Source organism: Carassius carassius, chromosome 3 (assembly GCF_963082965.1).
Source record: "Carassius carassius chromosome 3, fCarCar2.1, whole genome shotgun sequence".
NCBI lineage: Eukaryota > Metazoa > Chordata > Actinopteri > Cypriniformes > Cyprinidae > Carassius > Carassius carassius.
Window position 1 is genome coordinate 26610221 of NC_081757.1, and position 26796 is coordinate 26637016.

The following is a 26796-nucleotide window of genomic DNA, read 5'->3' on the forward strand; positions in this document are numbered from 1 at the left end:
TTTAAATGTTTGGAGTGATCGTATTATGCTTTTTCTGTTTACAATAATTGCAGCATCAGTCCCCCCAAGTTAGTTATCGTTGAGTGCTTTACTCTAAGCCATAATGGTGATAAAAAGAGTGCTATCAGTAACTCTCCTTTGATTAGATCACAGAGTAGAGGAATAGGGTGAACAGTATATTGCACTGATTAAACTGAAGGGTGATCTAATGGACCGTATCTCTACAAAAGACTGCTGTTACAATTTAACATAAAGTGATCAATGCAAAAAGACAGTTTTTGGTAGATTTGCAAACAAGCTTTCACAGTCTATCAAGTTTATATGATAACACTTCCCTCCTAACAATAAGTGTATCGAAAAAATAATTAATATTATTTAATATAATAATCATTAAATTTTGGTTCATAGGTGATATGTTTGGAGTGTTTGCTGGTAATTTGGTCTAGATGATTGATCGGTTGGACTAACAGGACTGACATTGACTTGGTCTGATAGACTCTATCAGGCCAGGTTAATGTCAGCCCTGATAGTCCAATTGATCAATCATCTAGACAAGTGAATTACCATAAATGAGCGACTTGCTCAAAGTCACACCAGTTTCCATCATAAACCGCATTTCCAGAAGGGATGACACAAATGAGCTTTAGCACTGCTATACAATTAAGCTATTAAAGCATATTAGGAAATATCCAAGCTCTAACTTGTATGACATGATACCTCATAATAGCATGATGATTAATGATCATCAGAACAATTATACAGAGTGTTCCACTTTGTATTCTTTCTAGGAGCTAATGATTAAGAGCATTCACAAGGTTCTTTATTAAAGGAACAATAATGCTTTCCTGCATGTAAAATGTAGTGTTATCCTGCCGATGGTTGGCAGAGAACAGAAATACCGAGAGGGCGATGCATGCCGGTAGGTGGCAATCCCACATCAATTTGTGCCAAAAAAGAAGAAAATAATAATTACAGAAAAAACCCACACATACTAATAAATGCAAGTTTAAATAAAGATATCATGCTGCTCTTTTTGTCATTTAGGCGAAATGAGTAACTAAAGACTGCGATCGCACACACACGCACACACACACACAGACACAACGATGCGCATCATTCAGCAACAGATGCGTTTCAAACGCGCAGTGCCGGGTTTAATATATCATCCGTCAATCGCTGCAAATATCCCCTTCTCCTCAGCCACATTTTCACAGATGGTGACTCTTTCCGTGTGTTTACACTTTCTATTTACATTTTCTGACGAAACAAAGAGCTTGCCGGCGCAACGGCGATTTGTAAGCAATACGAAAGGAGCAGAAAACTGCAGCGCCAAACAAATGTCGCTTTAAATGAGCCTGGACGAGCTGAGATGAGATTCACGAAGGGAACCTATTAAGTTTTGTACACTGACATTAAACAGCAGAATCGGCAATAAGCTCCCTTAGCAACGCGAGTTAAATCGTTATTCCTGGATGAACTGACGGTTCAACTTTGAGGAGGCTCTGCAGTGGGCATCGCTCACGAGAAATGATGAAGGCGAGAGGAAGGAGTGCGCACTCAAGGAGGCTCTGAGGTGATGCTGTAACACATTCAACAGCGTTCGGCGGAGTCAGCACGTTGTGTTACATCGATGGACTGCGGTGGTGGATGAGGGCAAGATCTGAGGAGCATTGGACCAGTACGCGTTGAAGAACTGCGGTGTGTGGCAGTGGTTTTAAAGGGCACTTCTCGATCTAAGTGAAACCTACTAAGTTCTAACTCTACTGGATTTTACCCAAAGGGAGGCTATTCAAAACCCATGTGGTTTAGACATTTCCTTCCTGGATGTGGATACAATGCTTATTTTATGTGTCCAGCAAAACGTCAACGGTGGTAGATTTATTCCCTATTTCTTTACAGATTTTTTTAGAAGGTTCGTTCTCTTCCAGCCCCCCTCCCCCTTTTTTTGCACCTGCTTTGCTTTGTCAAAGCTCACCGAGCGCTTTAGAGCGCGCTGCTCTTACTTGCATCTCCGTACATCGTGTATGGATTCTACATGGGGGTTTGCGAGGGCTGCAGTGATGCTCCCATTTACTGATATCACCTCAAAGCTTGCATTTCCTGACAGAAATGGGTAAGGAACCATAGCCTAATCTAACCGGTCTGTACAGATCTATTTGAAAGCGAACCTATTTTCATTTTAAGTTGACGTTGAATGGATGCATCTCATCTTTTGAATGTGTTCCCATCTATCTATCTATCTATCTATCTATCTATCTATCTATCTATCTATCTATCTATCTATCTATCTATCTATCTATCTATCTATCTATCTATCTATCTATCTATCTATGCTGCAGAGGGTTATGATTTGCTTTATTTCTGTGGCTGTGATGTGGTAGATTTGGGGATATTTATTCAGCTGTCTTATGCATTCTGTTGCTCTACTTACCATTACTTTTGCTAGAATATGGCGTTGGGTCATTCATATTCTGTTCACATGTGCATTGCTATGCTCTAAAGAGACAAGGGGAAAGAGGCAGTGTATCCATGATGGTCGACACAACTGTTTCTCATTGCCTCTAATAGACCCTAGTGACTTTTGAGGCTTCCTGAATACCGCATAAGTAAATGTTATTAGTTAACATATTGCATCATAACCATTTTATTATTAATTTGTGGTTGGGATAAAAAACACAGGAAGTTCCAGGAAGGCTAGCAGCTCACACTGGTGCTAATCTGCATTTAACATTCAACCCTCACAAGGCTTCAGAACTTCACTTAGGTGAGAGGTGCTGTAATGGACACTATAAGCAAGTCTGATTCATTGGAAAAGCCTCTGTGCCATGTATTGGTTTTTGAGAGAGCTTACGTAATTTTTGATGGATGATTCATGGATTCGTGGGTTGTTGCTTCACCAGTGGACTGAGGATTGAGGAGCTGTCTTTTTTGGGAAGGTGCTGAAAACCATTACTGTTTATGGTAGGAAAGAACATTATGAGAAGGTTAATAAAATGGGCTGATATAATTATCAGATTATTGCATTATATACTTGTCAGTGTAAGTTTTGTTTAAAAAGTTCAATCAAATGAGACTTAAATGCACCAATTCATGTTTTTCGTTTTTATGGATGTCCTTAATGCATAATTTCCTTCAAGCATTCTTAAGCTTCTAAATGAAAGAGTTACATAGCAACAACAATATTTGACAAGTTAATTCTTGCAGATATAATAAAGATTCTCTCTGTGTCAGATAAATATACTAAATGGGCTTTAACTTTCCCTTTCACTGCAAATAATCCATGACAGATGTTCTGAGCATTTTCAGTCCACTGTGGACCATAATCATCTTAGCCAGCTTAAACGAAAGAATCAAATAGCTCAATTAATTCTCTAAACTTAAATGTGTGATTAAAATCACATATCCATTGAGGTCACAATAAATAAATAAAAAAAACATTAAATTAATCTGCAATTTGCAAGAATTCTACAGTTCTACTGTTTCCAGTAAAGTATCTCCACCTTTCTGTAGTGGAAAGATTCTTTGTCTTTCTCTCTTTTCTAAGATTGTGACCTGAAATTAATTCTTGGGCTGGACATTCCTTATCCCCAAGCTCTTATTTGATTGTTAATATGTCAGAAGCATTTAAAAGAAACAAGGTTCAACGTGTAATGCAGGCACTGCTGTGCTGTCATGAAGATGAGTGTTAATGTATTGAATGTGTCTGCTGAGCCAAAAAAATGCCGGATACCATTCAGTTCCCCTAAGGCAAGGAGGAACCAGTAAACGAGAGCATTTAGCCAATATCACACACATTAACCTCTGTAATATCTGCTATTTAGAGAAAAATGAAGCAGTTGAAATGCTCCTGCCCAGCCTGATGCTTCATAAAGACCATCTCTAATGTAGGCCATGCTGTGCAAAATGTAAAAAGTTTCATGACATAGATTAAAAGGATTGTATGGACTAGCTTCTTCATCTTTAGATGCAAAATATATGCTAAAAATGGGGAGGATTGGGCTGTGACAAATTTGTAAAATTGTATAATTTTTTTCTTTCAGTGCTGGAGTGTTAATGCAGTGAGGCCAAATGAATGACCGCACCAGTGGTGTACTGTTCTCAGGTCAGAGGAAGTGCTGTTAGACAAGATATAATCCAGCCAGCGGTGAGCGCTGCTTCTGCCAAACACACAGCCACACTGGCTTTCTCTTTAAAAATTTTGTTTTATTAATCGTGCCGTGTGCCTATTACTCTGTCTCAGCAGAATTTAAAGTAACAATAGTACAATTATGGAATAAAGTAGGATAAAATGTCTGACTTCCTCCTTAGCTAAAATGTTTGACCTTTGGACCATTACTGTAGAATCAATAGTACTTGTTAGATGCATTCATGCTTATGTCAGCCATTGTAAAATGGCAACAACCAACATTCAATTCTTTTTGTGGATATTGATGAAATCTATCTGTTGTGTTTGAAGACAATATCATCTACACTATACAGCCCAAATACCATACTAGCAATGATACACTATAAAAAATTATGTAAAAATTCATGTTTAATTCATGTCTTGTAATAGTCATTTTTTAAATGAAATTTACAAGAAAATTAAGTTCAAATTAAATCCCGCACCATATTTTATTTTCAGTGTAGGCAATCAGTTTGTTTCATTCATTAGTCTTGCAAATAAAATAAAGAATCATTCCGCTAAAAAAAATACTGGACACCAGACTACAAGGCACAAGTATGTAAAAATTTGTTTAGCCTGTAACTTTTAACAATCCTCATATCTGATCTAGTACCCAGGATGACTGAGCTTTGAAGAAACCCTCTTGTTTGAATGCATTTTATTCAGGCTTTATGTTTACGTTTAATAAAGTCTCCAGTGGGAGATTCTTGCTGATGATAATTCTGGAATCACCAAAGGCTGTTGCTGGGTCATGTGACCTCTGTGAATGCCTGCTCACATTACTCTTCTGTGAATTCGTACCGGAGCGAACATACCGTGGTTTATTACCTGCAGTATGTTGGTTGTCACAGTAGATCTCCCTTAACAATTTAGACTGCACTGAGGTGAATGTGCTCCTGGAATGGCCTAACCTGGTTTCCTTGCTCATTGCCTATTTGCCTGCCAAGTAATATTGGGGTCATGGGTTCAAATCCCACTGGGAGCCATTGCAAAATTCATCAAGCATATATGTAATGAGCTACCCTGCATAGTGACACAATCTAACAATTAGATCCATCCAAAATGGCTTATTTTATAGACCCGTGAAGCTGTGAAAACTGATATGTAAGTCCACCCTATTGATGTTTTTTGCACGAACGCATTTTAGATCCTTCATGGTCTCTTTTATTTTGTGATTTCATGTGCAGTGAATCAGTTGTTGATGGAGATATCAGTGTATGATTTATAATTAGTCTGTGGTCGTTGCAAGGAGCAGATTGCCTAATGTGAATTACGTAAGAAAAAGATGTAGGTCTTGGGGAACAGGATGCAGCTCAAATTGCTACAGATAAATGACGGAGCGAACATGCTGCACTGGTTTTAGTTCTGCAGCAGATGTCTAATGCTATACACGGACGCAAAAAGCCTTTCTGACAGACATTTGGTGCACTGGAGAGGAGCCAGGGTGTTGCACAAATGCATAGGAAAGGAGAGGTTAAAGTTCATGCATTTTAAATCTATGGAGATAGATCCTTTGAGCAGCTTATTAAACAAACCTCTAATTTCAGTGAAAATGAAAATTGACTTCCATGCCCTCAGGCCTCGATAACTGTAATAAATGTCTGTGTATTTGAAATACTCAGGCTTTGCAGCTCAGTCAGAGCCCGCTATAGAGATTTTGCTGTCACACAATAGCAACAGCCTCCGTGTTGATTGTTAATTCAGAAATCCTATGTCAACACTATATCCTACAGATGAGCCAAATGGCATAAATTGTACTGTTCAGTGAGATTAGTCAGTGGAGACAGAGAAAGAGGTGTTCTCAGCTCAGCTCAGCTTATAAATATCACTTTGCCTTGATTGCACTGTATGTTTGTCATCACCGCCATGGAAGGCACAGTACAAATCTGGGTTTTTCATTATATTGGAACCCCTTTTCAAATAGCCACCTTCCCCTCCCCAAGAGGATGTCTTCTCCCATTATCAGCATATTCCGGATATGGGAGAGGAACTTGAAGGCAGTTGGCTTTTTCAAGCCTTTCAGATCAGTTGGCCTGGATTCACAAAAAGAAGTGTGTCAAAGAGATCCGTGTCTTTGAGGCTGATAAATCACAGACTTCTTAGAATACATACTGGGTCCAGGGTCGAAGCTTGTTCCACAATAAAAACATATGCCAACCAACAGACTCTACTAATATGATGGCAGGGGTGGATACAGATAGAAACAGCTTGACATCCCGGCAGACGAATACTGACACATACTGCTATCCATGAGAAAGTGTCTGGACAGGATGGTTGAGCAGCAAATGCTGCAAAATCTAAAAACATTTACTCTTGTCTTTATGCTTTTGGTTTAGGTGATCATATTGCCATTTATTCAATAATGCAAAATTGTGTGTTTGTTGTTTTATCTTATCTTATTATTCCATCATTCTGGTGTTCTCTCATACTATTGTCCCATCACTGTATTTGTCCTTTTAGGCCTAGAAAACTTCAAATTTCAAACCCTGTTTCAAATGTTTTTGACAAACTTTTCTAATTAAAAAATTGCAGTCATAATTTCAATGAGTTTTAATTTATTGTGAGTCTGCTTCCTTATGTTCAAATGTATACTGCAATTCTATATCCTGTTTGCTACCTCAGTTCTACTCTAAAGGGAGATTGATTGTTCTGATCACTAGAAATTACTTTCTTGTTCACACCAGATTCTTATTACATCTCATGTGATGTTGCTAAAAATAACAATATTTTGTGTATATGCTGTAATTAAATATTTATGCAGTTTAAGGTTTAAAAAAACACATTATTTTCCACATACTATGCCCCATTTATGAAACACGTCGCTTTTTACAAAACTCATCATTCTGAAAAGCTACTCTGATTGGCCAGCTATCCAGTGCGTTATGATTGGGCGAATGCCTCAAGCATGTGCCAGAAATGTTACGCCCCTCGACATATTGTGATGCGTGTCCAGGTCAGAACACCGGCACAACAAGACAGAAACAATAAAACCCCTTTACAAATGAGCCATTTGTTGCATGCAGTGGGGACATAATTACTGATTATAATGACTTATACCGGCTTTTTTTACGTGTTGCGCTGCATCGTGCCGCGTAAGCATAAAACCATGTCTGCCTGCATGAACATTTGGGCAGCGTTATGCAAATCTTCCCTCATCGTGACATAGACGTGGGGTGTGGTTGACTCTTAACTGTTATAAAGAATATCTCTTTGGGTTTGAGACTTTAGTCTTTGCAACTTTATGGATCTTATCTATTAACAAACAGCTTGTAACACTCCAAAGAGAAAGGAAAACTTGAGATCGCATCATATGACCCCTTTAAGTAAACTGCATGTGTTTTGGCACAAGAGTAGAGAACAATTTGCACAATAATTAAATAGCTTGCTAATCAAAACTGATGAGTTGATTCTGAGTGCAACTGTCATAATTCTCACAACTTCTAATTATTATTTAATTGTGTTAGTCATCACATGCAGAATGATCCAAACATCAAAGTTTGTCAGGCATTCATTTATATTTTATAAATATCTAGGAACTGGAATATTTTCTGTTTACATGTAACACATTGCTGCAAAAATAAATGTACTGTATACATACAAATGTGTACAATACAGTATTGACTTTTCCTTGTAAACTTCTACTGTTGAAATCTACTTGTGATGTACAATACAGTTGCATTATAGATAGTCAGTGTCAATAAAAAGTAGAACATAGTCCCATATATGAAAAAGTGTTGTTTCTCATTCAATTAGAGAATAGTAAGAAGAGCCAAAGCGATTGAGAAAAACTGTAATATAGATTGCAGTCGACGTGGTCATAAGCTTCAGATTTCACTCATCAGTTCAGAGTTTACAGGCAGATCTTTTTCATAGTTGTTCTCAAAAAGATTCCTAGAGAATTCTTGTATCAAAATTGATTTCATCCTAAGTCACTTCATTTGGTTTCTGTTGGAGATTCTACCAACTATCCAAATTTTCCAGTTGTTTTATGATACTGGAATACTGAACGAATTGAGGTAATGTGCTGGCCTCCTCGGAGAGCCACTCAGGGTCTTGAAGCACACTGGATTTATGTGTGCCGGCATGCTTGCAGCTGAGTGCTTCAATTTGCCAGGCTTCATGCAGAGTCAATACTAATGACGTAGGAGACTATACGGCCACAGTCAGATTATAGCTTGGAGGACCTCAGCTGCTCCTATTGTCATCTCAAGCAGGGAAAGTAATGGTTACCACTGTTTGACTCCCCTGTTCTCTCCTGCATTGTCTGTGGTGTGCAGTCATTAAGGTTAATGACTAGGTGGAAATATTTGTTTTGAACAGTGAAAAACATAGCTCACAGGAACATGTAGGTGTGCTGAATGAGATTTGGGGCAGTGTGTTGCCTTCACACCATTCTTCTCCCCAGAAGCTGGATGTTGGGTTGCTGTAGCACGTTCCCCTCACTGAGTGCATGCAGCAGAAGCTCACCTTGTAATTCATGTTTTTTGTATGTGACAGCACTGTGTCGGTGTGATAGATCCCTCGGCAGAGGCGGCGCTTCCGCCACATCTCATTCCCGCAAACGGATGCAGGTGTCCAGCTGGATAATCCCTTTGCTGACAGGAGTGCAAACAAATGAGGGCCTTCCATACGTCGCTAAATTAATCAAGCAGATTGTCATCAGCAACCACCCTTCTCATTTGAAGACTTAAATACAGGCTTCGCTTCATCCACCACGAGTCAATATAAGAAGCGTCAGCCGGTATAAGTCCTACTTTTCAGAGAGCAACAGTGGTAGGTGTGATAATGACAACGGCTAGCCTCTTGGTAACAGGACCTTTATCGATATTGAGCATGGTGGTTGATCAGTAAAACAGTCTCCTTTGTATTTATCGACCATGGGGGACCACTTAACTGCGTGAAACTGGCCACTTCCACACACTAAGGCATGTCAGTGCATTAGAGGAGCAAAGGCTCTTTGAGTGGATTGGCTGTGTAATGCAATCTGTATGCATGGGATGAGCACCATGCTAGCTGTGGCTCCTTCATTTGTGCCCAACCAGGAGGGTCAGGCAGTTGTTGTCTTTTTCTTCACTCTTCTTGGGTGCTCTATTTTTGCCTTCCTCAATCGTCAAGTTTAACTTAAGCAGAATCACAAAGCAAGACGCTAAGTTCTCATGGCAACACTGAATCTGCAACATCTGTAGTATCTGTACAGTGACATGCATCACCAACGAATTATTCTTTTGAATCCCTTGTGTACATTCATACAATCTAAGAAATGCATTTTTGGAATCTTCTGCTAAAACAATTTCTGTTTTAGACAAAGATTTTTTTGTTTAATTACTACACGTGGTAACTTAGCTAATGAATAATGAATGTGGCTCTGCACCGTATGTGCTCTGCCTTTTAATGCACCACTATCACTCTTTGCCTCAGTCTCCTGACTCTCTCTATTTCGCTATGTCTTCCTCTGTCTTTTGAGTTCAGTTTAAGAGGCAGACAAAATGGATATATCTTCACCTTAGTTTGACAGAAAAAAAGGATATATTGAAAGGAAAGTGAAGCAAAGCTAATGACTCTTTCTGACTGTGGGCAGAATAACATAGACTCATTAGTAAACCTCATTCAAGCGATTTTTTTTGTTGGAGCACCAAAACATCACTCTTGTATTTGAAACACACTGCTGGTCCAACATTTAGGGTCAGTATGATTTTTTTAAAATGTTATGTCTCCTGTGTTCACCAAGTAACACAGTAATATTATGAAATAGGCCTATTACCATAAATTAAAATAAAACTTTGAATTCAATATATTTAAAAAAATTTAATTTATTTCTGTAAATCGCAAGAATTTTCAGCAGCCATTACTCCTGTATTACTGTCACATGATCCTTCAGAAACCATTCTAACATGCTTAAGAAACATTTCTCATTATTATCAATGTTGAAATGAGAAACTTCCAACAATTTCTTAGTGTGAGTCTTTACTATCATCTTTTTATAAATCTAATGCACACTTGCTGAATAAAATATACATTTCTTTCCAAAAAAATAAATGGAAGTGTAGATTCAATTAAAAATGTGTAGATTCAGAAAAAGTTAAAACATGACAATCCTGTCATGGTTTACAAATTAATTTATCTTACGTTTTATTTTCTGTTTTGTGTGCGACATAATGGAGTATCATAAAACAGGCTGTATGATTTTCTTTCTTCTACAAAACAATATATATATATATATATATATATATATATATATATATATATATATTTTTTTTTTTTTTTTTTTTTTTTTTTTTTAAATCAAAATAACACTAGACCCCAATAACATTCATTGTATTGATCAAGTGAGACATGTTTTGTAATAAAAAATTTAAAAAATACAGTTGAACTGTCCCTTTAAGCTGATATTCACTGAAAATCTTTCCCTCTACCACAACACTCAAATCCCTCACTCATTTAAATATTCAAAGGTTTCTGCCTCAAGAACCATTACAATTAATTTGTATAAATTTTACTCGAGTGACGTTTCCTTTATGAAATGCCCTAGACAGAAGGAGTGAACATGTTGAAGCTTAGCCATAATGACAGTTATGTTTTGTGACTCTCAAGATCTTTCAAAGTGTTTACATGTCCATAGAGATAGTATAGAGGGATGGAAATGGGCTACACATAGAAATGTTATGCCAATTGTTTTTTTGTTGTTGTTGTTGTTGTTGTTGTTTTTTTGTGTGAGACAGAGAGAGAGAGAGAGAGAGAGAGAGAGAGAGAGAGAGAGAGAGAGAGAAATTCCCATTCCGTTTGATGTGAGATGAAAACAGTAATGCTTTATATTCTTGACAGTATCTCTTTCTCGTTGCCAGAGCAATGTATTATGGACTGGCTGTGCAGTAGATTTAACAGGAAACAATGACAAGCACTTCAAAGTGGAATTGAACTTGGTTGATCTCAGCCATTATTAAAACACCCGTTTCGAAGATACAGACCATAAAAACTATAAACAACAGTATCAATTTGCTTTTGCAATTGTTTAGTAGTGACTGTAGAAGCTCTAATGCAAAGCCATGAATTATTCCTAAGCAAGCTGTCTGTGTGAGAGAAAGGGATACAGAAAGAAGTAGACAGACAAAGAGAGAGAGTAAGAGTAAGCTCTGACTCACAACTGCTGTGCAACAGCCTGGACACAATGTGGGGTCCAGTCGGTTGAATTAAAATCACAGCAACTTGAAAGAGGAAAGCCTGCATTCACTGCAGCAAAACATGGCACTGTTCTCTGAAAAAACCTTAATGCGTAGTGTGCTTCACTCTTTCCGCCCTCTTGTTCTTAAATCATACTAGCGTCAAACAGGGGCCACAGCAGAGCAGAGCTGCTTAGACATTTTAGCCTTGCTTTTAGATGTCTTTTTTTTTGGATTTTACGTTTTGCCTTTGTACTATGGGGTTGTGAGGAAAGTAATTCTATTAACAATTACTTTATGATTTTAGCATAAAATACTACATATCTTTAGCATGTTTAATAGAAGATACTAAGCGATACATACGTAACTACTGTATGCCTACAACATTTTTTTTCCCTGGAGTTAATAATGAACATTCACAAGTCATATCAGTACATGCAGCTCAGAATATATGACTCTTGCTAATTTGGGCCAATTGAAATTCAGTTGGTTAAACATTTTTTAAAGTTAATTTCTAGCCAGAAAGCTATTAAACATAAGCTTAGTTGAGTCTTTATGCTACTGTAGCTATGTATCTTCACTGAGAAGGGTATTAGTACTACAGGTACTACAATTATAGAGAAAGGCAGTTATCCTTTCAGCCCAAGAATCTGGGATAAGCTTCAGCATACCTGCGACCCTACACAGGAAAAGGGATTTGGAGAATGGTTGGATGCATTATACTGGTATTATCGCTGGTTTGACATTGGGTGGTGCTGTGAGGTAATATTTCTGTGCAGTTGCCTACACAATAACGTAAGGATTTTCGATTTTAAACTTTACTGATTTATTTAACTAAAGATTTAAATGAAACTGAAAAATAAATTGTAATAATGTAAAAATTTCACAATCATCAGGAAGAAGGAGGCGGGAACCGGCAGACATTCAAATAAAGACTTTAATTACAAAATAAATACAAAACAGAGCGACAGCCCCTCACGGACGACTGTTGCGCACAAAGCCAAAATAAAGCCCAGGCCTTGTCCTCTCTCGTCGACAGATGTAACCAACCCTGCTCCTGGCGATCGACTGTCCTGCGAAGTTTAGCTCCAACCCTAATCAAACACACCTGAAACAACTAATAAAGGACAGTCGATCGCCAGGAGAAGGGTTGGTTACCCCTGATCTAAAACAACAGAAAGAAAACAATCATATGCAAAATTGCTGATTTTCCTAATTGTCAATATTTAGTGATAGCTTCAGTATGGGATATTTTCCCTCACTTTTACAAGCATGTATCATTGTTTGTTACCATGGCAACCACTTACGATTTGCCACTGAATATGTTTCTTGTATGTAAAAAGCACCTGGACACGTGAGATACAGCAAGATCACAGAAAGAATATGCCACATACCGTTTAAGATGATAATACAGTATTTAAGACTATTCTTTTTATTTATATATTGATATATGAACCTTCAAAGCAGTCTCACACTATTAATACAATGTATGAATGCATACAATGTGAACTTTACAATTTTAGTTAAAATGTAAGAAACAAGGACCACTGGTCCAGACGGTATTACTCTATACTACCTGGCTAGCAGGTGCAATTATATGCATTTTTTGTTCCCACTTTGTATTAGGTGGCCTTAACTACTATGTACCTACATCAAAAAAAAAAGTACAATGAACTTATTGTTTTCATATTGTATCGCAAAACACCTGCTGCTGTTGAGGTGGGATACGGGTAAGGTTAGGGGCAGGTTTGGTGGTATAGGTGGGTTAAGGTATAAGAGTCGGGTCAACAGTGTAATTATAGATGTAATTACAGAAGTTAAGTACATGCTATATACTGTAAAAAATGTATTTACACAATAAGTGTATTGTACCAAATGATTCATTTAAACGTACAATTTAAAAGTACATAGTAGTTAAGTCCACCTAATAAATATAAAAGGGGACCAATTTTTCTAATGTCATTTTTTTATTATTAAAAATGAATTGGCTGCATAACAATTAGGGTAAATAATGTGATTTTTAATGCGTTTTATACAAAAATACTTTTTTGTTTTATTTTCAGTGCAAAAACTTTCCGCGTAAAAAAAATAATAAATAAAAAATAAAAAGATTAATAATATAATATTCTCATTGTACAGCATATATTGTGCATATGGGCATAGTGTGAGGTCTAGAATACTGCAGGTACATGTTGAAAGGTGACTCTTGATTTTACATTTCATATTTCATGAGGTACAGTCCCTGTGATTCTGGATTCGTTTATATTGCATTCAGGGGTCAGTGCAGTGCGCTTTTAAAGACTGCTGTCTGCTGTGTTTTAGCATGGTCAGCACTCTGCCTCCCTGATTTTCAATTTGAACACTGAAGTAAACTGAAGGGGCCAGGACCAGGAGTTATCGCTCTGCTTGCATAGTCTGGAAGAAGAGTGTCTTGTGCTCTGTCACTACAAATATCACAAGTACTTTGACTTAACCACAGGGGGGAAACAGCAGGGGGAATAAAGTGTAACGAACCGGGTGTTAGTGTAATAATTAATTCTTTTCTCAACCTTTCTTTGGACTTTTAATTTTTGTAATATATTTGTGTTTTTATTCATAGACAGTTGAGTTGTGAACAGCTCACTAAAAAAATCACAATGAGAATATGCAAGATCCTTATTCCTCCAGCTGTGTATATCCACCAAGGCCAACTCCTGCCAAGTCTCTCTTTGTCTAATAATTGTATTCTTACTCCACAACTTAGCCCATTACAATATGGATTTTCTCCCAGGGATGTGGTTGGAGAGCAACATACAAGTTGTTCAAACACTTCCGCTCTGATAGATTATCTGCTAGGGTGTGTTGTGATATGGGCAAATCTTATAAGGTCCTAATGTTCCTACGTAGTGTGTTCAGAAAAGCTACACAGAAATGTTCGATGCCGCAGTGACATCAATTTGTCGAGAACTGCTTTAAGTAACTGTGTTAACTGTGCTATACGTGCTTTAGTTTCATGACCTAAGGCGTTATGGTTTCAGCGCAAAAATATCAATAGGCAGCTTTTTTCACTAACCTGCTGCAGTGCTGTGGGATGTGGTTTTGGCAGTCCTGACAGTTTAAAAGTGCACCAATATTTTTGCTAACAAGGCCCTCACGACATCAGGAAACATGGGGGTGCACCATCCCACAGCCAATGAATTACCCCCACTGCTCCTGCCTCTGCCTGAGTTTTGCAGTCACATGCTTAATACAACACTGCATCGTCTATTCTCCAGCAAATCCAAATAGCTTTCTGCAGGACAGTACATGCCATATCTCATGGTTAAATGATTACAGTCAATATTTAAGGCCATCGCAAGACCATAAAACTGACTATCGGCATGAGGTCCTCTAATGATTTAGTAACTGGCCATAAATATAGACAGTGGATTTGATTTAAGTCGATATCTGTAACTCATCTATAACTTGAGTTTCCCTGTAGTATTGCACAGCTGAATGTTGTTCATTAGAGAATGCAAGTTCTCTTTATGCTGTGAATATAAATAGGTGACTAAATTAACTGTGGAAGGTCGTAATTTCCCAAGTGAGGGATGCTAACATGCTTACAAGTAATGATTGCAATTTCATTTTCTTGATTTAATAGGCCAGAGGAAAAATAATTAAATTGCCAGTGATTCTCTGTGTGTTTGTGCCTGTTTTTATCTTCACAGATTCAAACTCTTGAAAGTTGGAGCTCTCATCTGAAAGCCCAAGGGTATCTGGGTTGAGCTAATGGTAATTCTGAGGTAGTTTCTTTAACAAGTTCATCAGATTGATACTATTAGTAGAGATATTAAAAGTGGCAAGACTAATGGGATGTTCAAATATCAATAGTAATTACATGAACCTATTATTAAAGACTAGGTAATTTTAGATGAATGTTAGCAGGATATCATAAGGAAATCCCAATACTAAATAGTGTTGTACTTGAGACCACCTGAACTGAGACCAAGGCAGAGTGAGACCAGGTCAAGACCAAAACCAGACCAGAATCCTTAAATTCATCTAAAAGATCCACATTTACGGCCTAAATGATGTCTTGAAAAAATATATAATTTTCTTTTTTTTTACTACAATTATAACTGTGTAAACAATGTTATGAGATTAATGTTTTAAATATAATATTCTGAATATAGAAATATTTAAATAAAATGTTTAATTTAAATAAATGTTAATAGATAATTGTGAAAAAAGATGATGGGAAAATAAGTGACATTAAATAATATCAAACTAAAACAGACAGAATGTGCAGCAAATCATTTTATGAGCGAGTTGTGGAATAATTTATTCAACTTCTTTGTTCAAAGAAGCTGATTCATTCAGTAACAGAGCACTGCTGTGTCTTGCTTGGAAATACACAACAGTTTTTGGCTGCAAAAACCTTTTAAAAATTGTGTCTAAAATGTAAGTCACTTAATATTAGCTTCTCGTTTACTGAATGTTTGTGTAAAATCAATATCACTTTTGCAATCATGCTGATATTTGCGAAAAGAGTTCTCTTGCTCTTGTGATATTACTCAATTACATCATATTAGAATATAAAATGCTTGTTCTCATACAAATACTTTTTATGAACATTATTAATAGTGCTGTCAGACGATTAATCACGATGAATCAATCACGATGAATCAAAGAATAAATAAAATAAAAAATAAAATAAATAAATAAATGAATAAAAGTTTTTTACATAATGTATGTGTGTCTACTGTGTATATTTATTATGCATATATAAATACAAACACATGCATGTATATGTGAATGCTAGCTTGCTCTATTCTTTTTTTATTCTATCTGTTTTCTTTTTTTCTTTTTTCTTTTCTTTTTTTTTTTTTCTTTTTTTTATTGTATTATTTAAAATCCCATGCTATGTGTACTGTGTTAACCTAACTGAGACTTGTTATAGCACTTATATATCATTGCTCTTTTTGTTGTTTTTGATTGCTTCCACTGTCCTCATCTGTAAGTCGCTTTGGATAAAAGCGCCTGCTAAATGAATAAATGTAAATGTAATGTAATGTATATATTTAATATATATTATAAAATATAAGAATATGAATATAAAATGTATAAACATGTAAGCCTAAATATTTTTATATATATATACTCTGTAGGTTTATGTATTTATTTATGCATAATAAATATACACAGTACACATACATATATAATGTAAACAGAAACTTTTATTTTGGATGTGGTTAATCATGATTAATCATTTGACAGAACTAATTAATAATATTTTTTGTGACTAAAGAACAGCCACAAACAAAACAACAATAACAAAAGAAATCAAATTACAAATAAGTGTATATATTTATTTACAGTATGCTGATTGCATTTAAGGCAGTAAGTTTTAGATCCAATCACATTAATAATGTTAACAAATGAATCAGACAATGCACTGGCAATTTAGTGATCCCTGCAGTTGTGGTCTTGACAGGTTTTGAAATAAAATCCCAAATCCTCTTAAACTGCGTATACACTACACAATTTAAAGGGGTCATCGGATGCTACAGTACATGCACTTTTACAGTTTAGCAGTTTGAACTGAAATGTGTGTTGGCAATGTGTCTACACAACCACCCTATAATGATAAAAATCCACCCAGTGTTCTTTTTTTTTATTTACTAAAATCTTTACCCCTTTCTCAAATCGTGCAGGTCTCAAATGCCTGTCTTTGTGATGTCACACAGACAGGCCCCTCCCATGATAGTTTGATTGACAGTAGCATTTCAGCAGAGACTGGACTGGTGTCTTAGACCCGCCCTGAGTGAGCTGGCATCAGTCTGCCATTGTTTCACTGCCAGAGCAGATGTAGACAAGAGTGTCTCCTAAGCAATTGAGGTTTTCTGTTGTTGGATGTAATAATGAACATAGTAGTCGTCATTTACTCACGACATCTGAGGCGCTGAAGATGCAGTGAATTAATTTGTTTTTGAAGGGAATGCACCCCCAATCTACCTAAATGTGTCTATGTTAACGTAAATCATTCATGATCCAGATTCACCAACAGATATAAGCTTTATTAATGAATCTTTGCAAATCACCTTTTCTAATAATGTGCTAATTAGGAAGTTTCACGATGAATGCGGCTATAGTAAATAGTCCCTCTGAGAGCGGCTCGGAAAAGGGGGCTATATATATGTCCTGTCTGTGACTCAGAGCCTTGCAGTATGAAATGCATTATGACTGAAAATTACACCAGCTACAACATACAGCCAATGAGAGAGCAGGATACAGGGAAAAGTATATTTCTGTTTCTCTTTTTCTTTTTTTTTCTTCTCTTTTTTTTTTTTTTTTTTTTGCTGCAATTCAGCACAGAAATCCTGGACCGCAGGTTTCTTCTAGCGCATGCCTTTGGTAAACAAGACAGTCTGGGATTCTTCCTATAGTGAAATATTGTGTAATGTGTAACCCTTGGCTGCCAGTCCGTCATGTAATGTGCAAACCAGCGCAGCTTTACAAATAGACATATAGTATTAAACAGTCAAGACCAAACCCAAAATGGCCCTGATATCAAGACCGAGATGTGAGTACTGAAACATTAATACTAACATTATAAAGTTTAGGCTTTAGACATTTTTGGTGGAAACATTAGATCAATGGATCATCTCCCTGCAGCCTGATCCACCCACACAGCCAGAGAAGAGTGAGGGGGAAAAAAAGAGTGATTACGGCCATTTCATCTGATTATTCATCAGTGTCATTATGATAATGGAGGCAGCATAAGTTATTTTGGCACAATCCAGTGATTATGGCGATTATACCTGGCCATAGATGCTTCAGTCTAAATGACTTGACAGTCTAAGACTCCTACTGGATGCACAGAGGAAGCTGAGGAAGATCTATGTGGGAGTAATTTGCATTACTCCCTCGTTCTGTATCTATTTTCTCTGGCTAAACTGCTTGAAAGGCCCTTCTAAGAGGCAAGTAAGATATTGATTTTTTACTTGTTTAAACACATCGGTAGGATAGGGCTTCGATCATTTGAAAGATGTGCATCACTCTCCTTAGAATATACTGACATTCAGATGCTGAATTGAATTGCATTGTACACCTTGTTGTTTAATGCAGTAAAGGATTTTCTAATGAGCTGGAACATTGCAATAATTTTAAAGAGCATTAAATAAATTGCAGAATCTGATCATACTTTTCCCAGTTACTTTGAAATCATACTACAACGTCAGTTTTATCCCATTGTTTAATGTTACTGTCTACTCAAGGTGAACATGACATGTACTTATTGTGCACTTCAGTCTTTGTAAATTTAAATGGAGGACTTCCATTTGTAAAGTCTCTACTTCAACACAGTCTCCCCATTTAAGTAAAGACCTTGGCAGGCATCCCATAAGCAAAATCCATTCTGTAAGCCATTGTTTCCAGGTCCTGGGGAGCCAACGTAGTGTCTCCTGAGAACTCTCACTTTAGCGTGTTGTTTGGTTTGTCCTTTTATACTTCTAGGGCAGATAAGCAGAGCACACTCCAGAACATTGTACTTTGTATTTAAATTTCTTTACATAATATTTAGATTTAATTAATAACTGCTTATTCAATTTTATGTTGCCTCTAACCCCAGCGATGAAAATGCTAAAGGGAATTTATGCACATACCATTTACCTTAGCTAAAAGCATTAAATATTTCACACACATTTTATAAGTTGTCTAGTGTAAGATGTTTACCGCTTTGTACTCAAAACACTACCATGACTTGACTGTATTTGGATGTATATTCCTCTATAACACTAAATCGATCATTGTCCTTGTGGAGACCCTTGGTGTCCTAAAAAAAGGAAACAGAGATTTACTGAGATAACAAACAGAGTAGCACAGTGTACTGAAAGATTGCTTCCAAGGATAAGCTATAAGATTCTATGAATATTAATTGGCTGATTTGCTACAAAATACATAACCCTGCCTTGAAAAAAGATTGGATATTCGTCCAGATCAGGGATCAGCAACCTTTTCGGCATGACGTGCCATTTTTTATTTTTATGGTTAACCACTGTGCCAACACAGCCCCCCCCCCCCCCCCCCCCCCACACACACACACACCCCGATATAATTCTGTATTTAAACGGTACATACACAATTTTTTATTATACGATTACAAAAAAACGTTTTTTTAACGTTTAATCAACGTTAATGCACTGCTTTAATTGATGAACGTGCACACACAGACACACACACACACACAACACACACCACTCGCACACAGAGATCTGAGATCGTGCTGTGCAAAAAGTAGCATTCAGAGTGTTGTCACGCTACTTTTATTAATCGATACTGAATCGCTACATTATATTTCTCAACAACAAAGGGGCAAAATCACTTCATTGTCTGCAGAGAGAGACAATTTACCCCCCCCCCCCCCACTTTCTTTCTCTCAAAATGGCCATATTTCAGAAAATTTTTCATCACTGGATATAGCTTTAGGTCATTTAACATTTCTATGGTAAAACGTATTATTAAAAGTTGACTAATGTAAATTGATTTGCAGCTTCATCTTACCTCACTCTCTTTAACGTTAAACTGACGCTTCGCGCTCTGCTTCTGTGAACAGTAAACCCCGCCTACTTTGATCTGATTGGCCATCTCAGTCATTTTGACATTGACGAGTATTGTTAGACCGAGGCTTTGATCTGAAGCACCTAGTATGTGCAGTGTTTGCACGTGCATCCATGCAAGTTAATTCTCACACTTTAATAGTATTTGTAGCTCCTAACAGGCTGTGTGACTATAAGAAGTTATTACATCAAACTGTACGTCATTATACAGTTTTCCTTATTGCTTGCGTGCCAGCGATTATCCCTCTGCGTGCCACTGTTGGCACGCGTGCCGTAGGTTGCCAACCCCTGGTCCAGATCATCATGAGCTGTTTTTATTGATTTTTTAAATATTTATTTTGTAATCTGGGGATAAACAACATAAAATTATAATGAGCAATAGTGCAATAGAGTGCAGTTGGTATAATGACTTTAATTAGTGTCCCTCCTAGTGTCCTTTTGGAGCTTTTATAAAAATGTCTTCTCTCTGATGTCTTAGCATTTTAAAGAGCTATCAGATTGACTTTGAAGTAAATTGCAGAAAATGACTGAGAACAAGTTATAGCCACCAGTAAACTTACAGCTGTGCTTTTTGATTGCAAATGTGCTTAGACTGTAGCACTCATGTGAACATAATGTTTGAGCATACGATATTTTGAATAGGATGTCTATTTGAGATGATATTAAAATAAATTTGTTTAAAAGCTGGGGGGGGGGCATTTCAACAGCTCTGTTTATCGAATGTTTATTCGATTTTTATACTAATTTCCCTTTATTTTATTAATCTTGAACCTTGTAAAGAAGCCTATTTTAAATTGTTTACTCAAAAAAAAATCAGTTTCATCAACTTCATCCATGTCTTTATTTTGTGTGTGTGTTATTACATATGTGTTAAAGCTTTATCTGTGGAGCACTGAAGTAATTAATTTGATTGGTGTAAGAGACCTCAAGGAATATGCAGGCTTTGGAAAGTGTACTGCGGGGGAAAATTCAGTCAAAAAACATTAGATTAGTGCTTTACTCTCAAGATTCATCATCATCAACAAAGAACAAGTACAAGCCTTGTACTGTATATGCGTTTGAATAATATGGAATTGTTTATGATCATTAAAATGTTGGGAGGCCACTTTATATTAAGTGGCCTTAACTATTTTGTACTTTTAAATGAATCATATGGTACAGTGCACTTATTGTGTGGATATATGTTTTTACATTGTGCTTATATTTAAAAAAAAAAAACCTGCATGTATTTATATCTGTAGTTAATTTATGTAATTACTGTACATTTATAATTACACTGTTGACCCATCCCTTACACCTTAAACCACCCTTAATCCTACCCATCCCACCAATTATCATCAAATTATTTAGAATTTTTCACTGCAGCATATTTATATCTTAATAATAATAACCATAACAGCACTGCAATAGGTACATATTAGTACTTTAAAAATAGTCTACCCCTAAATGGTACATATTACTACCTACAGTGTACATATTAGTACCATTTGAAAGGGCGCTCCATGTCCCCAGTTACCGTTTTGTATCTTTTTTTCTGAGTGTATAATGAGGCCTTTGCATAATCAGACAGAAAGGGACTGGTTTAAAATATGTCAGACACATGAGTTTGAATGTGACAATTGTGAAAAATGTGTGTCAGAAAATGTAGTACCTGCCTAAGACTTGCTGTTTTATACTTGTTCTATACTTGTAGGTTTTATGCATTTTATGCATTTGATGTAAGCTAAACACTCAATCAATACCTGAGAGATTAGTTTGCTACCTCTGTAAATTCCATGGTTATTTTTGGTAATGAAAAAGAGGCTCCTGCCAGGACATGCCCTGATTACCTCACGCATCCCATTAAATTTGCGTCCATTGGAAGTTCTCTCAGCTTCTCACAGTAAGGTGTCAATTACGCTGCTGTTAACTAACATTCATTGCCTACTAGTGAGATTAACATCTCACTGTGACTAAATCAATCTCCTCACTTTTAACAATTTTATAAGATGATCAGCAGCACAGATGCACAGTGAAACCATCCGAGACGTTTAAATAAGATATTACAGACAAAAGAGATGGATAATTCTAATTGAATCATTAATTTTTTTTTTAAGGAGACTGGGATATTTAAACTTGATCATCACTGACAAAGTATGTAATATTTTTCAGTCTGGATTCAGACTGCTTCTAACAACAGACTAATCTAATACTGACAAAAGTCAAGTTCACAATCATCTGCAGCATTTATTTACTGTATATCAGCCAGCATGCAACCCACTCATGCACTGAGGTTGATGTTTTTATTGGTGTCATGCATCTTCAGTTCACAGCGCATGTTGCCATACTATTTTAATAAATTTAGTGTGTGATGTAACAGTGGCACATTTCTTGTGGGTTTTGATATTCGGTTGCTCTGTATCTTCATAGCATGTGCAAGCATGCTTGAATTGAATATATGCAAGCAAGCATGAGTTGAATATACAAGCCAAGTACACACCCTTATCTGCTAGATATGCCCAGTGATGGACCTGTCTGCACCTTAATCCATCCCTGTGACAGCTTGCTGTGACAGGATTTCCATATATATAATTTTAGTTCATAGCATAAATGATTACGGGGGCTTTAGGGAATTTCACACTAGGCACTTGATAATATTTTAATGAAACAAATGTTAAAAAAATATCTTGCTTTTAAGAATTACAGTAACATCACACATGCATTTCCTTTACTGGGTGTGGCTAGTTTTTCTTTTGAATTATTTTAAAAAATCTTTTTCACTGTGTTAATTGTAGAAAGTCTTGAAAGTGGGGATAAAAAATTGTCGATCGGAGTGAACTAGTTGACTAAGTTCAGATCTGCTATTACATACAGTACAGTGCAAAAACAAATCAAGAAATTGCATCTTGAATGTATTGTATTGTGTGTGCTTCTCTGTGGTAATGATGCTCGATTCATCATTCACATCAGTGCATGTGCACTGCCTAAACAACAATACTTGTTTTCATCAGAATATCAGAAATGTACATTCATTTCCATTTGACAGAAGAATGTTCTTCTTGATAAATAGCAGAACGTCAGTGGAATTTGATGTTCTGTTTGACTGCCATCATGTTACACTGACAATTCAACATGACATAATATGCTAACAGATTTATTTTCCTCTTTCCTCTTTTTCAGATTGCCCATAAATGTTCGGAGAGAGAAACTCAGCGGGCATTAAATTATGAATGTTGAACAAGATGACCTCTTACCATCAGCGCCAGATGTTGAGAGGTCCTAGATGGAAAGGGGCTTGGTTTGACCCCTTGTTTCTTCTGCTTCTTGCCCTGCAGTTGCTTGTTGTCGCTGGACTGGTACGAGCCCAAACCTGTCCTTCTGTATGTTCCTGCAGTAATCAGTTTAGTAAGGTCATCTGCACACGCAGAGGGCTAAAGGATGTCCCTGATGGCATTTCCACCAATACACGGTATCTAAACCTTCAGGACAATCAGATCCAGGTCATCAAAGTAGACAGTTTCAAGCATCTGCGACACCTTGAAATTCTTCAGCTCAGCAGAAACCACATCCGCAACATTGAGATTGGCGCCTTCAATGGGCTGACCAGCCTTAACACTCTGGAACTTTTTGACAATCGCCTCACGACCATCCCAAATGGCGCCTTTGAGTATCTATCAAAACTGAAAGAGCTGTGGCTTAGGAATAACCCTATTGAGAGCATACCGTCTGATGCCTTCAGTCGCTTGCCCTCCCTGCGGCGGTTGGACTTGGGAGAGCTGAAGCGTCTCTCCTACATTTCCAGTGGAGCATTTCAGGGCTTGAGTAATCTTCGATACCTGAATCTGGGCATGTGTAACCTCAAAGAGGTCCCCAATATTCAGCCATTGATTCGTTTGGATGAGCTGGAGATGTCCGGGAACCAGCTCACTGTCATTCAGCCCAGTTCTTTTAAGGGTCTCGTCCATCTTCAGAAGCTGTGGATGATGCACGCCCAAGTCCAAACCATAGAGCGGAACTCCTTCGACGACCTGCACTCTTTACGAGAGCTCAACCTGGCTCACAACAACCTTACCTTTTTGCCCCACGATTTCTTCATGCCTTTGCACCTCCTGCAGCGAGTACATCTGCATCACAATCCATGGAACTGCAACTGTGATATTCTTTGGCTGAGCTGGTGGCTGAAAGAGACCGTACCAACAAACACAAGCTGCTGCGCCCGCTGCAATTCCCCTCCGAGCCTCAAGGGGCGGTACATTGGCGAGCTGGACCAGAGCTACTTTCAGTGCAACGCACCCGTTATCGTCGAGCCACCTGCCGACCTCAATTTGACTGAAGGAATGGCGGCAGAGCTCAAATGTCGGACAAATTCAGTGACCTCGGTCAGCTGGCTAACACCAAATGGCTCCATCATAACACATGGAGCGCTCAAGATGCGCATCTCCGTCCAAAACGACGGAACGTTAAGCTTTACCAACGTCACCATCCAGGACACGGGAACCTACACTTGCATTGTAAGCAACATGCTAGGCAACATTTCGGCCTCTGCTGTTCTCAATGTGACATCCGTTGACAACAGCGACGTTAGTTACTTTACTACAGTCACTGTAGAGACAGTTGAAACCATTATCGATGGGGAGAGCAGGACACCAGTGCAGCCATCTTTTGGCTGGGCGTCCTCTTCGACCACAAGGGGAACACCTATTGCCACCGAGAGAGCGTACACCATTCCCGTGACTGATATAGACATTGATGGCGCTCTCAATGGTTTGGAGGAGGTGATGAAAACCACCAAGATCATCATTGGCTGCTTTGTGGCAATCACACTCATGGCGGCCGTCATGCTAATAATATTCTACAAGATGCGCAAGCAGCATCACCACCAGGACCATGATGGGCCGATCCGCACCATCGAGAACATCAACGTACACGAGGAGCTGACGAGGGTTCCGGCCTTGGGGAGTCACCTGACTCTCTCACCCCTGGAGCATGAGCATTACAACCACTATAACTCCTACAAAACTTCTTATAACCATGTGTCTGCTCTCAGCTCGCTGCATAGTTCAGTTCATGAACCTTTAATAATCCAAGCCAGCTCAAAGGATAATGTGCAGGAGACGCAAATTTGACCATGTCGGACGAACCGAACTCTACTAATGCTGTTTAAATTTTGGTTCGGACATGCTGTCGTAATGAAGATGTGCATTAAGACATTCAGCAATGTCAGTGAGAGCCAGGGTGTATAATTATTTTAACAAGTGTCTTTACAGATCTTATTTATTTAAAGATATGTGAAGTGACTGAATCATGAAATCATTTTCTTTTTTTTCTTTTTCATTTTGAGAACTGGGGAAATGAATGGTTTACTTTTCATTTGTTGGTAGAATTAAGGTCAGCTGACATGATTATTAGAGCAATGAGATAAGAGTTGTGTTTTTGTTTTTTAGTTGTGGCATATTACATCCCTTTGCACCAATGTGTTTTCGTTTTTTTGAGACACTGGAAACAAGAACTGGCCACTGAAAAAAGCAGACTTTAAAACGCATGGAGCACTTAGATATGAATGGTGGGGCTGATGGATGGGGTGACTCTAGAGAGGTGTATAAATGGTTACGTTTCCTCATGAAAAATCCTATTACTGAACAAAAAAAGGGAACGCTTTCATTGTCAGTGCCTGGATTATTCTGCAAATGCAGCTTGTGAGATATTACATATTTCTAGTATTTATAGAAGCCAGTGTTTGGAGCACACATCAATTAACTTCAGTTCAGAAAACAGGTTTGCATAATTGCCTTGAATTACAGCCCTTAAGTCAAGATAGTGTCTAAAAGCTGGCACTGGAAATTCAGCATTTCAGGTTCAGCATTTTTTTTTTCACAAAATATATTTATAACTGTAAATGCCAACAACCTATGAATATAAAAATGAATTCTATATACCAGTGAACATCAGGCTATTACAATTACAGCCCCAATGCCACATGTGTGTGGGATATAATAGTATGTTAACCAAATGCAAGATATGAACTAACTCTTGAGTGGCTGAGGACAAGGGAATATGATTTCTAAGATCGTTTGCTGTGCGAGTTTCAGACAAAATTGGCTATGAGGAACTAAAAAATACCCTGCTAATGTCACTATGGAAATCAATGACCTACTGAAAAAAAAAACACTGGACACAATCAGAGGGCAGCCCAGTGCTTAAAACATTTTTTTTTTTTGATAATTGCATTATTTTCAATAGAGCTGATTTGTAAACCACTGGTTTTTACTGTGTATGTGTTCTTTTATATGTTTGTGTTAAATCTGCCATATACCATATAGTTATTCTTTTACCATTGTCTATAGAATTTTATGTTCTGTTTTGTATATTTGATATCACTTTTCTCTGTAATGGAATGGTTTGAATCACCTAACATGAGTGTGTGAATGTATCGTGTGTCCATATGTGCAAAGTTGTATGTTTGGACGCTCTGCCATGAAACTCTGTTTTTCACCAGTTTGTGTATTGCTTTCTCAAAATGTTTCTCAGCATAAAAGCTGATGTGTGATGTCTCTCTCCCCTTTTAATCATTTTGGAAGGCATGATAAGAAGATGTGATACTGGTCTCACCAGTCAACTGCTGAAGTAAACCTAATAGGTTCATTTGTCAAAGGCATCAGAACGGTACATGAAGTATATACCTCTAATTCATCACATGAGTTGACAAGTTTCATTTTAAATAGATGTGTTTGCCAGCAGGGAATTCATCACACAACATTGTGTATGTAAGGTTTTAATCTCACATTTTAGCAGTGAATTAACAGAACCATCTACTGAATGTGACAAGAAAACATATTTCATCTTACATGATTCTTTTTGGATTTAGTTTTACATTTTCATTTTTTGGTGGCCCCAGATGTTTACTTTTACCCTCATT

General features: G+C 37.4%; 1 protein-coding gene across 3 annotated transcripts; it reads left to right on the plus strand.

Annotated features, from left to right (window-relative positions):
• The first annotated feature begins 1134 nt into the window (after positions 1-1134).
• lrrc4cb (leucine rich repeat containing 4C, genome duplicate b) lies at positions 1135-26435 on the plus strand. Of its 3 annotated transcripts, none has more exons than XM_059534812.1 (3): positions 1135-2113; positions 4041-4144; positions 23061-26435. In XM_059534812.1, the coding sequence occupies exon 3, from the start codon at positions 23111-23113 to the stop codon at positions 25004-25006; it is 1896 nt and encodes a 631-aa protein (XP_059390795.1). In that variant the 5' UTR covers positions 1135-2113; positions 4041-4144; positions 23061-23110; the 3' UTR covers positions 25007-26435. The 3 variants fall into 3 exon arrangements, with proteins under 3 accessions (XP_059390795.1, XP_059390807.1, XP_059390817.1); XM_059534824.1 differs by having other exon boundaries at positions 4041-4102; XM_059534834.1 differs by lacking the exon at positions 4041-4144.
• Positions 26436-26796: the final 361 nt, after the last annotated feature.